Below are 15,235 nucleotides of genomic sequence, written 5' to 3'. Positions count from 1 at the left end.
GATGAAATCTCCAGTATCCTCCTATTACTTAAAACTTGTTCATTATGAAAGCAGCAATTACTTCCACCACTCAAGTTACATGAAAAGTTGAAAAAGTCTGCCCTCCCCAACCCTTAGAGCCATGCTTTGGTAGGCTGTGTCTGTTGTTTGCCAATGCTGGAGGTCCAACCTTGCTGCTAAGGGCGATCAAGAGGGCAGCATCCAAAGTATACTGAGTCTGAAAATCATTGTGCCAACTCACTAAGTGTTTCAGCCACTACTCATCTGATTGTATAATGCTTCAGATTTTGCATATGAAAAGATACACTGGCAGCTCATGGTGCTCTTTATGATCTCGGGCATTAAGGAGACAGAAATAAATGATGCAAGCTATGCAGTCTGTCACAGTCTGACCAGAAAGATGATAATTAATCCATTCTTAAAGCATCAGCGGATGGCAGGTACTGCTTGGTGTATCTTTCAAACAGTTAAAAATCATGATTTTGCCACACACAATCTATTCTTAACTTCCACTATAGTAAGTGGCATTGAAGCAGCCCACAACACAGTGTATGCTCAAATCTCTGATTTATTGGAAAAAATAGTCCAGAAAACAAGACAGAAAAAAAAAGACAAAGCAAATGCAAAAAAAATAATAATAATAATAATAATAACTGGACTGACACATGGTATCAATATTGAAAATTTCAAATAAAATTGGTTAAACACATTTTCCCATTTTTATTTTTGCCATGTTTCCCAGATTTTCACAAATTAACATTTCCTTCACAACTGCTTTTTATTTTCATTCCAATTATGGAAGCTAAAGTTAAGAGCAATACTAAAGAATCCCCCAGTTTATAAAGTGATTCTTTCACCAACATGGCCACTGTATTTTCATTTGAAGATATACATTGAGTTTCTCTTGTATATAACTTTTTATTTTTAACCTCTTCTGCTCCATTTAAGAAAGAAAAATAGGTTTAGACGAGAGTCGTCAAAAAGCATTATTTCCTGTTCACATTAAAAATGAGTTTGATCCAAGCTCACACTGCCAACAGTCACTCAGACAAGATGGGAAGTGCTGCAGCAGAGTGGCATGTATTACAATGACTTGATCTTCAGAACAGAATTCATTGGGCACTCACAGAACCTAGCTGGGATCTTTTAATTTACGGTAAAATTTGACCACGGCAAACATCCATGCTGATACCATCAATTGTATTAACAGATTATTCATCAGGAGCTGCTGATACTAAGAAGTTTGGCAGGACACAAAGGGGTCCAAACTCACCATTGACGGCCACCTGAAGCCATTCAGCTATTGTCCTCTATCACAGCCATACTAATTCCTCTTCTAACCATCCAGACCACAACAGTAGCTCATGCCATTCATTTCCTGCCTTCTCACTCATGTTCAGCTAGCAAAACAGCTCCTCAATTTGCACTGAAGGACATTCTCTCAGCAGTGCCCTGAAGCATATGCCTTAAAGGCCCCATTACAACACACCTTTGCAGAGTTAAGAATGGAGCAGGAGAGGAAGCACCAAATGGATCAGAACTAAATGACTGCTCTGTAATGGAACACAAACTACTCATTTGCACTTATTTGCACTTACTGCAGCCACCTTAGAGACCTTCAGCTCTGCAGCTTCCTGGAGCTCAGCCATCTTCTGCCGCTATCAGCAATCTCAACAGGGACAGTCAGAGTCACTACAGGTTAGATAACAGTGCAAGTGAAATTCCAGAGCAAGCTGGTTTATTTTGAATAACTGATCTTGAATAACTGTTTGAGGTAAAGACACAGAACATTTCTCCAAGAGGAAGATGGTCACAAATCTTACCACCTTCAGAGAAAAACTGAGAGTCACACCTTGACAAAGTCTTACAGCCAGCTAAAGCTGCTGTCCGGTCACCTTCAAAATGGCACTGAGTAAAGGAAACAGCAAATATATGGTTACTACATACAGTTCAAACTGGTGGCCTGTTGGGGAATCTTAAGTCTTTTTCTTTCATGGTAATCACAAAATACTTATCCAATAAGCATCCATTTTGTCCTCAGTTCTTAGTAAAACAATTAAATTTTCTGCATGTTAAAATGACTGTAACAGAAGCATTGCTGTACTCCTGCAGTATGAAGCTGCTGTAACCAACCACAGCCTACTCTGAAGTTATGTTGATAGATCACCTTCACAACTATTTGTCTCCCAGAGGACTCTGCCCAGCACCAACGCCTACTGCATCTTCAGAACACTGAACCCCAAGTCAAGAGCTGCACTTTTCTGCCCATTTCCCCCAAGGGCAAGGAAAAAAAAAAGCCCTTGGCAACTGCACCTTTTACCTTGAATCCCTTCAGAAACTCTCACTGACCAGATAGCAATGAGAAGTGCGGAGGAAGCTTCGTTTGAAATACACATTACACATAGGGTCAGCAGTGCAGTAGTTAACTGATGGGATTTGCCTGGGAGAGAAGGAGAAAATGCCTAACAACTGAGAAGCGTTTTGGCTCATGCATGTTTCAGTACTATTTAATATTCTTAATAATTACTGATGAAGCAGGTTTGATGGCTATGTATTTATTGCTGCAAACTCAATGTCCATATAACAATTAAGCTCTGAGAAAAAAAGTTTATTGTTTCACCTTTCGTGCCAATTCAGATTGAAGTCAGGTGCCATTCTGTGGTCAGTGATAACCTCCGAAACAGCCAGAACTTCAGTGAAATTTGAATCAGGACATGCAAAAAGCAGCACTGCAGCAGTACTGGAATGATTGCAACTACCAACCGTCTTCTAAAAGAAGTCAAAGTAAAACCTACCTCTACAAATACAAGTATACCGAGGTACAGCAAAACAACCCATACATTATAGTGTCTTAAAATGTGCTCATAAAGCTTTTGTAAGTCTCCCCAAAAGAAAAACACACCTAGTAATTAACAACATCTGACTGATTTTCAGGCTTATATCTGAATAGTAATAATTCCTTCAACAAGCAGTGTCTCAAAACAGCAACAATACAGCAAATGATGGGAAAGCCCTCATCTCGCTACTGCAAAGATACACACCACTGGCTTGGAGATAGAAACTGGATTATTTTTTTAGCCAGGGCACTCTAGCAGGTTTAACAATCCACGTGGAAAAGGGAGTGCCTTGAAAGAGCGTAATGAAAGAGGGTCAAGCTAACTCAAATTACCTTCCATTTGCCACAGGCTAAGAGCGTACACATGAACAATTACAGTGCATCAGATACCACAGATCAGCTGACATATGGTAACCTGTCATCCTGCAATAACCTGTCCAAATACAAAGATAGCTTGAAATTTAGACTGGCTGCAGAGTTACAGATCAGCCTCATTCAGAAAGCAGAGACTGAACTCTGTAACTTTTCCTTCTGAATGTATAAACTGAAAACATACAATGGAATAGGGCCCACAGATCTGAGTTCTTAAGGCAAGCAGGCTGTTTCCGAACAATACAAACTGGGATGACCAAAAGGAAATACTTACTGTAATATGACCTATTCATGCTAACCAGCCCCTTGGTGTAAAAGCATGCACACAGCATGATGATCACGAGACTGCAAGATCAGCTCTTTGTTGGTCTGGACAGTGGTTATTCAAAGCAAGTGCAGTAATTCCAATTAAGGTTGTTCACTGTGCCTTGTAATCGTAATTCACAGTAGGAGAAAAAAAATATATGCTTCCTAACCTCATCCTCAAGAATGCTTGTTTCCCTGTACAGCTTTCAGGAACTAGAAGATGACTGTCCTTCCAGCAGCCCACAGCTCAAAGAACTCCTGCCCTCCATCCCAATACTTTCCAGCCATTCCCATGACTCTCCCAGCCCAAGAGCAATATCTGATATGAGGTACGGTTCATTTTTAAAATCCACAATCATTAAGTAACAGAATCAATCCAGGCACACATGAAGTCAGTCAGGACTGAAAAAAAAAAAGAAAAGAAAAGCAGTGTTACAAATGTAAACACAAGACTGATGCTTGGGTCTGGCTGGGATGGAGTGAGCTTTCCCCACAGCAGCCCACATAGCACTGTGCTCTGCACTGACAGCACAGCGATGCCTTGGTTATGGCTGAGCAGCACTGTCATAGCACCAGGTACTCACGGACCCCCCAGGGTGCTCAAGAGGTGGAGACCATGGCAGCTGACCTCAACCAACCAAAGGATATTCCATACTGTATAGCATCATACTTGGCAATAAAAGCTAGGGAAGGGGAAGGAAAACGGGAAGGAAGCTATGAACCAGGTAGAGCCTGTAGAGTAAACCCACGCCTCAATTCCCCAGTTTAATATAATAGGAGAGAGTCAAATGAGTCCAGCAACAGAGTGCAAACTGCAGGTGTCTATTACAATTACCAGTAACTTGTATTTCGGTTCTGTTATATGTATAATAGTGCTTACCTTAGAACAAAACCGCAGTGGCTTTTCCACAGTTCTTACCACAGGGATAGGACTATCGCCAGGCGCTGCATAGGACCACCATCTCCCATGCAAGCCAATGTGACAGTGAGCTGCGACATCACACAGCAACCCTGCTCCCTTCCTCTCATTTCCACTGGCAAGTGCCAGCGCAAAGCAGGGGATAAAAACAAGTGTTCAGAAGCAGGAATAGTGGGATAATCTTTCCCTCTAGCAACCAGGTTCTAAAATAACTATCTTGTCTTAACGCAGCTAAATGAAATACCTCAGAGAACAGAAGTAGTCCTTAAAAGCCCACCAAAGAGCCAAATGCTTTAATAACCAAGTGGTTATTTGTTGATTGTGTCCAACCAGCTGCAAAGAAAGGATGAACAACGTAACATTTTAAGAGCAGGGAGTAATATTCCAGTAAGCCTCATTTATTCAGAGCCACAATAACCGCTATGCGAGTTACCTATCTAGAAGTACCCCAAAGCCAGAGGTTTTAACCACCTTCACAAAGCTCACTCAACTTCCTAGTCAGAAGCAAAATTACGATCATACGAGATGCATACATAGTGTCATCTTCACATCAGAACTATAGCAAGGCCTGGATTTCCTCTTTTGAATCACTTTAAGAGTTCTCTAACGACAGAATCATACAGATAGAATTTTAATAGGTGTTCAGTAGTTTCACTACATATTTTAGTTTGCTTTTTTCCTTCCCTCAGCAGCTCAGCTCATCAAGAAGCAAAGAACTCAAATTAAAACTTCAGGATATATCCAGATGATAACGGTACAAACAACAATCAAAATTAGCAAGGACACCTTCCTTTTCAAGCATTCAACAGAGGAACAACGCGTAAGCAAAGAAACAAACATAAGTACTAACCAATAAGCAAACACAGGAAGATTAAGTAATGACAAAATCAACTGAAAGCAGATTTCCAATTTTTTAATTCCTCAGTCACGTCTCCCTGTCTTCTTATTGACACAGTTCTGATTTACCTTCCTTATGACAAACAGTGCTGAACACGTTGAATCTGTGTACCTCAGGGCAGCCTAGAGAAACATACCACCTCCTCTGTACAGCAGATCAAGCAGTTGAAGGAACTGCTGAAGGAAGTTGAAGCTGTGCCATAGGTGACCCGCATTGCAACACACCTGGAGCGCTCTTGCTCCCAGCAACCTCCTTTGTAGAAGCAAGGCAGAGCAGTAGTGACCAAAGGAGCTGCTCCTGCTGCAGTGACAACCCCTCACGTCCCCTAACCCATACCAGTGTGCAAGTGCAATGAGCATATATTGCACATCGGCACTTGTTGGACACCCCAGCCTCACAGTGCTGGTGATGAAGCTGCTAGGGGAAGCAAGCTGGAAGCTCAACATTCCCAGGCAGCTGCTGGGCTAACAGAACACTCACAGTACTCCAATTCCAAGTGCATGCATTGAATTCTGTGTGTTTAGTGCCCATTGTGTTTATTATGCCTAATGTCCTGCAATAAAAGCACGACACACAGCTGTGGTGCACTATGCCACTGTGAAGCTCCCAGGAAGCAGCGAAGCAGGAAAGGGATAGAGTGTGACCTTCCTCCAAACAGAAAGCTATCAAACAGACACATGGAGGAGACATCGGTTACTTGACCATCGAGGCCAAGACTTTGTAGCTTAGAAACAAAATTCAAAAAGACTTAGTATATCTGGGAAACTTTACCAGTTGTTGGTATTCTTATGAATGACCAAGATATACCAAAACTAGGGACAACCAGCATTGTTACCAGCAAGAAATATACTCCATCTTTCCAGAAATGAGAAATGCTTTAGCCTAAATTTAGGCGCTTGTCCCACAATAAGGACAACAGTAGAAGAGCACAACTCCTTCGCACGCATGAAGCAGGATCAGGATTTGAGAAGGAGCAGTAATGCTTGCAGTACCGAGTTCATAAATCCTCATTTTTTTATCTTAAAGGCCAACTTTGGGGACTTTCCACTGCAAAGAACATATCCATACCTCAACACATCTTTTCACAGCCTAAGATTCTCCTTCAAAGAATATGGAAAAACCTGTATTAGATTTCTTTCCACCTGGAGCAACTGATGCTGACTTCTTGACTTCTTGCCATTAGGGATGATCCTAAAAAAACTGGAATCAATTTAGTTATTTTGATACAAGTCTGGGCATCTGCTTCAGAATAGGAGTCGTTTAATGCTTTTACTGCTACAGCCCAGCAAGCACCAATATATCCCTTCTGGCGAATGTATTAAAAAACTAAAGAATAATCATGCACGCACATACATACGCACGTTGGAAACAGGCCCAAATGAAAGACTCCCTAAGTTTCCTGAGATATTTATCTTGACATTACAAAATTCAAGCTGGGTGAGCAAGAGATCTACCGGAGCTTAGTTTCTACGTGTCTGTGCCTCACACAGCCTAACCCACTCTTTCTCCCAGTACTTCCAGCATTCGTGTCCCCTACTCAGACAAATGACTACTTCAATTACCTTGTGTGCTGACAGGCCAGCTGGCTGTTGCTTCTTGGCATGGGCATAAAGTGTAAGTTATAAGTGTCTCTCCCTCATTGTCTTCTCGCTCTGCCCAGCCGCCTATTTTCACAAAAGTTAAGAACTTCACACTCCTTTGTTAAATCCGGTTGCAATGAGCTCACAAGTTCAGAAGCTGCTGAGTGACAGACAGACTGCACGGGTCTACAAGTCTTGTTTTCTTTGGAAAATACACCAAGGATGGAAAGAAAAGCATTTAAAAATATAGGAAAAGCCAACTAATAAGGTAGGTGCATGGGCTGCACTCCATATGCACCAACTCTATAAGCACTGACCTAGCTCAACCCAACCTAAATCAGATCAGCCACGGTCCCACCACACCCACAAGCATTCAGCATTGTCCCTTCCCTTCTACCGGCAGCTCCTGCCAAAAATACACCTGTGAAAGGCAAAAAGGAGTTGCTTGTTGGCACAGCCAGCTCTGAGCCTGCTCACTGCCTCGTCACATGGACACCAGCACAATATAAAAGAAAGAAGCAGGAGCTCGGTAGCCCCAGCTGCCATGGCACTGCACACGTGGTACTTAACAACATGCAAGACACAATCCTGAAAACACTTAATGCTGGACATAAATCTCAGAGCCTCATTAGTACCATATCCAGGACTGCACTGATGTTACAAAGAAGCACACACGCATTCATGGATTTCTCATTCTGAGAAGGTCAGAAATGAGAAAAAACAAACTATTGAATGCTGTAGCTTTCTGGTTAAGTGTAGCTGCACTCTGGCCTTTTTATTATTATTTATTATCATTATTATTAGTTTCAGATCTTATTTTCTTCCTGAAAATGTAACTAAGCCTACACGCTCAGGATTATTGTTATTTATAATAAATAAATAAACACACAAAAAGGCACTACAAGCAAACATGGCAATATTTAAACACAGACATCACCCAGCGCAGAGTTCCCTTTGGTCAGACCATTCTCCTAAATAAAAGTAAGGGATCCATCAATAGTGGATTCTTTGTGCAGAATTCCAGCCCCACTGACCAAACCATTGGCAGCCCCACTGGTGCCTGGGGAAAGATCAGCAGGGAGAAGGTAAAGAAGAAGAAGCAGAGTGGAGCCAGAGTGGCTAATTTAGATGGAGGGAGGTGTGAACAGTGGAACATAAGGCAAAACATCTTGAGAAGAATATCCCGATGATATCTTATCTTGGCTATACAACACTATAAGGTTAGGGGAGAAAAATTATTATCTGTATGTGTTTATGATGTCCTTTTCCCATTGCAATCAGAATAAAGGCCCGAAATCATTACTTATCAATGCATAACAGTATGAATATACGCTAATTAGATCATTTGTACTACATATATAAAATAAGAATAACCTTGAATGATAAAGCATGGCATGATATTATTTTAAACCTTGCCAGAGAACTCTTGGTAGAGGATTTTTAAAGCCTTTTTCCCTTGCGATGTGTTAATAACAGGAGCCGGAACACTCAGTTTTTAACCAGTGGTGAAAATTTGGCAGCTGTTGCACAGTTGCAAAACACTTGTGCAGCATCAAATAATAAATAAAGTTCTGGATCTAGCACACGCTCTGCTGAGCAATCTGCTTTACTGACATGAAACAACAACAAGTTCCAAAGATTAACCATGTGCTACATTACAAATGCTGTTCCAAGGTATTTATAAGCCCCTCCTTACAGATATGAAGGAGGAATTAATTATAGCAAAAAATACTTTTCATTTTATCACAAACACACTCGCATTATCTAATAAAATCTTTTTAACCACATTTACATCTGAGTTTAATTTAGATCCTTTACTAATAACTCGCACTGCTTCTTTTCTACGGTCTTTTTAAGGTGACCTACATTGCTTGGGAATAAAGGTGAAAAGAAGTCAGCACTTGTGTGGTACAGTCTAACCCCAGCATATCGGCTTCTAATTTAGCAGCATTATTCATCATCCCTTACACTTACAGCCCTGCACAAAGCCATCAAAGTCACAGGTAAAACTGGCACCAGCTTCCAGAGCGACTGGATCAGGCCTCCAGCTTCAAGATGGGGACAGGAACTGGACAGGAGAGACCCTAAATGTAAATCAATCCAACACAAAAGACCCCAATACTCGTAATGCATTTTTGAGGAGTCAGACCTCAGAGCCACTGACCTTCAAAAATGGAAGGAAAAAGCGAGCAATGGTGACCCATATGGAACAGGAATTTTGGCACAGGGTTACCACCACTGAGTGGTAAACAGCAGTAACAACGCATGGGAGGACCAAAAAAAAGTTAATGCGGAATTGCACAAAACGTCAGAACAACGCAAATAAATCACAGCCTCCTATTTTATCAGGAAAAGTTTCTGCCTGTATCTGTAGCAAATTAGTACCATGTGAGCAGCGGGACGGGGGTAGCTCAATGTAAAGCTGAACAATCACAGCGTTTGATGGGTGAGCACGGCGTTCCCAATGCCTTTAGAAATCCTATTTTCTATCTGTTGGAAATCAGAAGTGAACTCGGGGGCTGAGAGAAACCTGCATTATGTATATGGAACAACAAGGATGAAAACCTTCAGCGTGTGTCATTGAGATCATTGAGAGGAGGAAGTACCTTGGGTTTCTTTTTTTTTAATGTCAGCTTAGCAGAGAAGTCATTTTAATTATATATTTACGGAAGATTTGGTCAGATTTACACAAGCCCCATAATTGGGCATAAGACATCACATCCTCTGGTACATACACCGCTCCGGTCTGGGGAACATTCTTTGCTCTGACCAATGTGTGCGGGGGGGGGGGCGGGGGCAGGAAGGGGAGGGGAGAGAGACGCAGAATTAAAAATACTTCCTCAGATTAAATCGTATTTACTTCATTCGATTAAAACGCTTTGATTGCTGAAGAGGCGCTGAGATATTTATCGTGACGCATCTGCGTGGTTCAGCGCCGCGTTCTCCAGGCGATAGCCCCGACACTCAAACAAAAGGCGGCCGCCTGACAATGAGGGGCTCTTTCTTTTATTTTAACGAGACATTTGCTCATCCGAACCCGCACCGCCGACCCGTCCCCTCCGTCGTGCGGGAACCGTGACAGCCGCCGCACGAAACATTAAAGCCCCATCCGGCAGATAAGCCATGCAAAATGTCTCCTGCGATCCCACCCCCATCTCGCCTCCAAATAAATAAATAAATGCGGAGGAAATGTGGAAGGCGGCGAGCACGCAGGCGGCACCGGCGCTGCCCGAGGCTCCGGGCCCGAGGGATCTGCCCCTCTCCGCCGCTCCCCGGCCACCGTGAGGGCAGGGCTCCCACCTCCTCCCTCACACAATGGTGTTCTCCCTGCCCGGGCTCGGATCGCCGCCGTTCGGCGCTAGGCCCCGGCCCCAGCGGGGCGGGCGGACCCACGGGCAGGGCCGAGGCGCGAGGGGACGGCGGCCCCGCTCCGGCCGCCCCGGGGCCCGGCTGTAAATAGGCGGCATTGGGCCGCCCCTCCGCCGAGCCTGGCTCCCCCAGCCCAAGCGCTGCCGCCGAGCTGCGCAGCACGCCGCCGGGCCGCGTTCTGCCGGGGGTGCCCGGCGCCGGCTCCCCTCCTCCCGCAGCCCCCGGGCTCTCTCCCCCCGCCGGGCGATGGCGGCGCAGCCCCGAGGGCCGGGGGGAGGGGTGTGGGGGGGTCTCGGCCCGCTCCCTCCTGGGGGGCCGGCAGCGATCGTTCCCTCCCCCCCCCCTCAGCGGCGGGCGTGGGAGCGCGGGGCCGAGCCGAGCCCCCGCCTCCCTCTCTCCCTCCCTCCCTCCCTCTCTCTCTCTCGGCGGGGCCCGACGGCCCCGGGCCGGGCAGAGCCCGAGCCAAACAAAGCGCGGCCTGAGCGGGAGCCAGCGCTGAAGCCGCCCGGGCCCTTCCTGCCGCGGCGAGGCCCGGCTCCGGCAGCAGCCCCGCACAGGCCGCGTTCGGCGCCGCGCTTACCCCGATCCCCGGCGGCGGCGGCGGCGTTGTTCCTCTCCTGCTGCTGCTGCACCGGGCGCGGCCTGGACACTCGCCTGGGTCTCCTGTTGGCGGCTCGGACCGAGTTCATTTGCCGACTCGTGTGGGTGGCGGGAGGGGAGGGGGGAAGCCTCCGGCACCCGGCGCCTCGTCGGGAGGAAGGAGGGAGCCGCGGGCGGCCGCCTCGCTTCGCCGCAGCGGGCAGTAGGGAAGGGAAGGGAAAGGAAGGGAAGGAGGGGGCTCCGGGCGCGGGTCCCGCCGCTCCCCGGCTCGCTCGGAGGCAGAGGAGCCGCTGGGTCTCCCGAGCGCTGCCTGTGGGGGACGTCGGCTCCGCGCCCCCCTCCCGGCCCCCCCTAAATCCCTCTCTTAAAGGAGCCCCGCGGTCCTGCCCGTCTCAAGCCCGTCGCTGCTCCGTGGCAGGAGGAGCCATTGACACTGCCGGAGACACACACTCGCGGGGAGGCGGCCGATGGCGGCCGCGCTCCGCCAATCGCCGCTTCCCACACAGCGGGCCGACGGCGGCTCGGCCAATCGGTGCGCCGCTTCTATGGTGCGCGGGTTGGGCGAGCGGCGCGGCGCGGGGTGGGGTGGCGGAGCGCGATATAAGGGGCGGGCGGGGGAGGCCGGGCCGGGCGCTGCGCTGCGCTGTGGGCCGGCCGCCATGGCGGCGGTGGAGGATGAGGCCTGGGGAGGCACCGGGGGGAGCCGGGCGATGCCTGGGCCTGGCGGGGCCGTATCGCACCGCAGGGTCCGGCTCAGGGCTGCGGAACGCTCACATCGGGTTCTCTTCGGGCGCACAGGTGGGCGAGCAGCGGGATGAGGAGCTTAGAGGAAGCCCGCGAGTGTGAGGGGAGGGAGCCCGAGTTGTGCCTCGGTGTGTGTGTGTGTGTTGTGTGTGTGTGCCCTGCCTTGGTAACACGCGTGTGCTCGGGGCTGCGGTGGGAGTTTGGTTTCCGCAGAGTGTTTGTGCCCTGAGTAGTTGTTAGCAACTTGTCCGTGTGGGGTGTGTGCTTCATGCTCTGTGTACTCTTCCTCTCGTATATCAATATGCTGTTTATTTTAGGCTGAATGTTTAGGCACTCTGTGAGGTGTCTGTTTTATTCTGTTTGTTGTGTTAGTGGCTCGCAACCAGGAGAGAATGATTGTATCAAACTGTGTTTTCTTGCTTTTCAGAGTTCTGCTAATAAAATGGTGAAATCCAAGCAGTGAGGAGTGCACCTTGTCTTTGCAGAGACTGCTTCTATTGCTGTTAAGGTTGGTCAGTGTGTAGTACTGCTTTAAACTGAGCACTTGAGGCCTCTGGAATGAGCACCTGCTGCGTTAGTTGGTGTAGAACGTAAGCAAATGCTTGTAATTAAAAGTACATTAGGCAGAGGGTTGTTCAAAGCTGATGTGATGATATAGTGCAACCTTAGAAGGTGACTGCTCTCTCAAAACATAAGTCATAATTTAAAGATGTTTATATTTGTGCTTCTAAAGTCAATGATAATTAAAGTTGACTGAAGTGCCTATCAGTTCAAAAACCAAGTGCATATGTAATGCATATATAAAGGGATATGTTTTTTAGACTTTGTCTTTTGTTGCCATGAAGAAAAAACAGTGGAGGATTGTTCTTCGTGCCTGAGAAAAAGAATTCTTATACCTCTCAAAGGAGGATGAATGACAAGGTTTAGTAAGTGTGAAGTGACCTTCACAGAAAGAGAACTGTCACTCTATTTGAGGCCATTATCTGCCATAGCAGTTGTCAGGCTAGCAGATGTTCGTTAGAATGTGCAGGTATCAAAGTGCTTTCTGCTTTTAAAAGCAGTTTCACAATGCTGAAAAGAATGATCCATACTCAGGAATTGTGCCTAACTTGCTGTGACACAGTTAAGGAATTTCACATAGCCTGGGAACTTCTCTAGCATTTCAGTAAATTGACTGTGTTTCTGTTAAGCTGTTCTAGTTGATATCTTTCCTCCTCCAAGATCCAGGAAGTGATTTCTTAGTGACTCAGAGTTACCTGAAATTATTCAGTAGTGTACTTCAAATTCATATAAATGTCCAAATGTCCAAAGTTCTTGAAAAGATGTTTGAGAGCCAAAATGGATGGAGAGCAATTTTCATCTGAAGCCTCTGATACTAGAAGAAAATTGTTTGGGACTTGACCTAGAGCAAGACTTCTTAGAAGTCAAAGTCTTGATCTTGAAGTACTTTATGCCAAAAAATGAGTTAGCTTCAAAGACAGCTTTTGTAATTGAATTCTTAAGCTGTTAACTTGTGTTAAGAACATAATGGTATGAGTGAGTAAAACTTATTGTGAGTTGGGGTGGGCTGGGGGGGGAATGTTGTAACTATTCAGGAATGGTTCTAATATGAAGTCTTACTGATTTAGCCAAGATTGAGAGCGATCTCTAGAAGGCTACAGTGGTAAGTTCTTTGGGACAATATGGTAAGTATGTAAGACGAACTGTATAAAGTTACTAAATAAATCATTGGTATAAAACTGATGTGTGGAAGTGTTTGTTTGTATCTTACAAGGCATGGGCTATCAAAATAGTGACATTACTCTTCTAATAATCTTGGCTGTGCTTTAAGAGGACAGACATCAGAAAGCCTGGAAATTCTTAAGGACAGTCTTAACTAAATTCTTTTTCCTTAATAACTGAATTAAATGTATCCTGTTTATCTATGGTGACAACTGTAATTTCAGTTTTGTAAGTCATTTCTTAAAAACTTACATATGGCAATCTCATGGATTAATTATTGCTGTGAAGCTTCTTGAAGAAACCCCCTTCTGCCGCACAAGGACACATGGTGTGTTCAGTGGTGTATCCAATCTGCACTGAATTTCAAGCATGGATCTTTTCATTATGTACATGAAGAGTTGGCTGCCAAGAGATCAACTTCCTTTCTGCATGCGGAAAGAGATGCCACAGTGTGCTTAGTGATGCCAATGGGTTGTTAATTATGAGTAGTTGGAGCTGCTTAACTAATGAGGCAACTTCACAGAAGTAACACAAGTGGTGATGGAAATACTGCTACAGGGTTCCTTATTTATTTGTGAGTCTGATATGCAGAGAGACAAGTGAGCAATTCTGATTCTGCTGATTTCTGAAGGGAAGAAGACAGGCACCTTGAAGATCTGGTGAAGATAATGGATGATACAGTTAAGTCATTTTCTAAAATTTCAGTGGAGAATAAAGAAGAAACAAGATGGTGAGACGGTTGACAAATTAGTGTGGGCCAGTGTAAGCTATTGAGTCAGCAAAACCCTGAGGAAATGGCCACAAGTTGTACTAGAGGAGGTTTAGATTAGGCATAAGGAAAAACCTTTTCTCTCCAAGAGTGATCAGGCACTGGAATGGCTGCCCAGGGAGGTGGTGGAGTTGCTGTCCCTGGCAGTGTTCAAGAGACATCTGGATAAGGAGCTACGAGATACGGTTTAGTGGCTTGTGGTAGCAATGGTAATGGGAGGACAGTTGGACAGGATGGTCTTGTAGGTCCTCTCCAACCTTGTGATTCTATGACCAGGTTAATCTGCAGGAATCACCACTATTTTATTTCCTTTAATGCACCCATTCTTTAGTACCCCTATTTCAGGGAGTGTTGAGAATGCTTTGAATGTGCAGCAGAATCATCTTAGAATGCGTGAGTGTCCCACCTTTTGGCTTGCCTGGGCCCCACTGAGTGAATAGTAGTTGCCTTGGACAGTAGGTTGCTCTGAAAGTAATGCCTCTTATTTTCTGGAAGCTATGACAGATACAATTGACCTACTGTTGCCACTGCATCATGCACATCTCAATGTGCTCTGTTGGATTTCCTTAAATATTCAAGTGTCAATGAAGGAGTTGTTTTTAAGTGGAAGATTCTGGTGACCCCTTTGTTCCCTATGGACTTCCTTGTCATATGTCATTATGTCAGACAGATGCAACAAGTAATGGGATATTGGTTGGGAGGTTTGACCTCTGCTGCCATCCCACCACCATCCACTTCTTACCCTGTGGACCAAAAGAATAAAACTGGAGGCAGTACTTTTGGAGCACCACTTGTATAACATACTTTTGCTGCTTAAATACATTAATTTATTTTGAATTTTAGTATATCTATTCAAGCAGAAAAAGAGCAACAAAGCCATAAAACTAATTGGAAGTTTGACCTTGGGTTTGTTCTAATGAATCAGTTTGGTTCAATGGCAGTGGTTAGAATTTAGTAGGTTCTCACTGGAGGTGGTTTATTTTTGTGAAGCTTTTCAGCTTTTCTGTGCTTTGTCCAACAGTTGTCCACAAATGTACTACTGCCAAAAGTGATGGCATGAATTAGGCATGACTGTGAAGTGAGGAGTATTTCTCTTATAAAAATCAGGTAAAGAGACATG

At 45.2% G+C, this 15,235-nt stretch overlaps 2 protein-coding genes across 3 annotated transcripts in view; one reads left to right on the top strand and one right to left on the bottom strand.

Annotated features, from left to right (window-relative positions):
- The window catches only part of FBXO11 (F-box protein 11), a 60,909-nt gene extending 49,585 nt beyond the window's left edge, over positions 1 to 11,324 (bottom strand). Inside the window, exon 1 of one of the 2 annotated variants that reach the window (XM_085542655.1) lies at positions 10,861 to 11,324. In XM_085542655.1, coding sequence (XP_085398781.1) covers positions 10,861 to 10,969 — 109 coding nt within the window. In that variant the 5' untranslated portion in view covers positions 10,970 to 11,324. The remainder of the gene's footprint in view (positions 1 to 10,860) is intronic. The other variant, XM_015856901.2, reaches the window with a different exon arrangement.
- A 23-nt stretch (positions 11,325 to 11,347) lies between these two features.
- Positions 11,348 to 12,080, top strand: LOC146761281 (uncharacterized). Its single transcript, XM_085542695.1, has 2 exons — positions 11,348 to 11,678; positions 12,052 to 12,080. Exons 1-2 carry the CDS (start codon positions 11,348 to 11,350, stop codon positions 12,060 to 12,062), a joined length of 342 nt encoding a protein of 113 aa, XP_085398821.1. The 3' UTR covers positions 12,063 to 12,080.
- The last annotated feature ends 3,155 nt before the right edge of the window (positions 12,081 to 15,235 follow it).

Source organism: Coturnix japonica, chromosome 3 (assembly GCF_054131305.1).
Source record: "Coturnix japonica strain WE chromosome 3, WE-NBRP24, whole genome shotgun sequence".
NCBI classification, from domain to species: domain Eukaryota; kingdom Metazoa; phylum Chordata; class Aves; order Galliformes; family Phasianidae; genus Coturnix; species Coturnix japonica.
The sequence above is the reverse complement of the archived record's forward strand: the minus strand, read 5'-3'. Positions and strand labels throughout refer to the sequence as shown.

What these genes read in the sequence shown, in the direction of transcription:
- LOC146761281 (XM_085542695.1), top strand. Translation starts at nt 11,348, where the DNA reads ATGGCGGCCGCGCTCCGCCAATCGCCGCTTCCCACACAGCGGGCCGAC.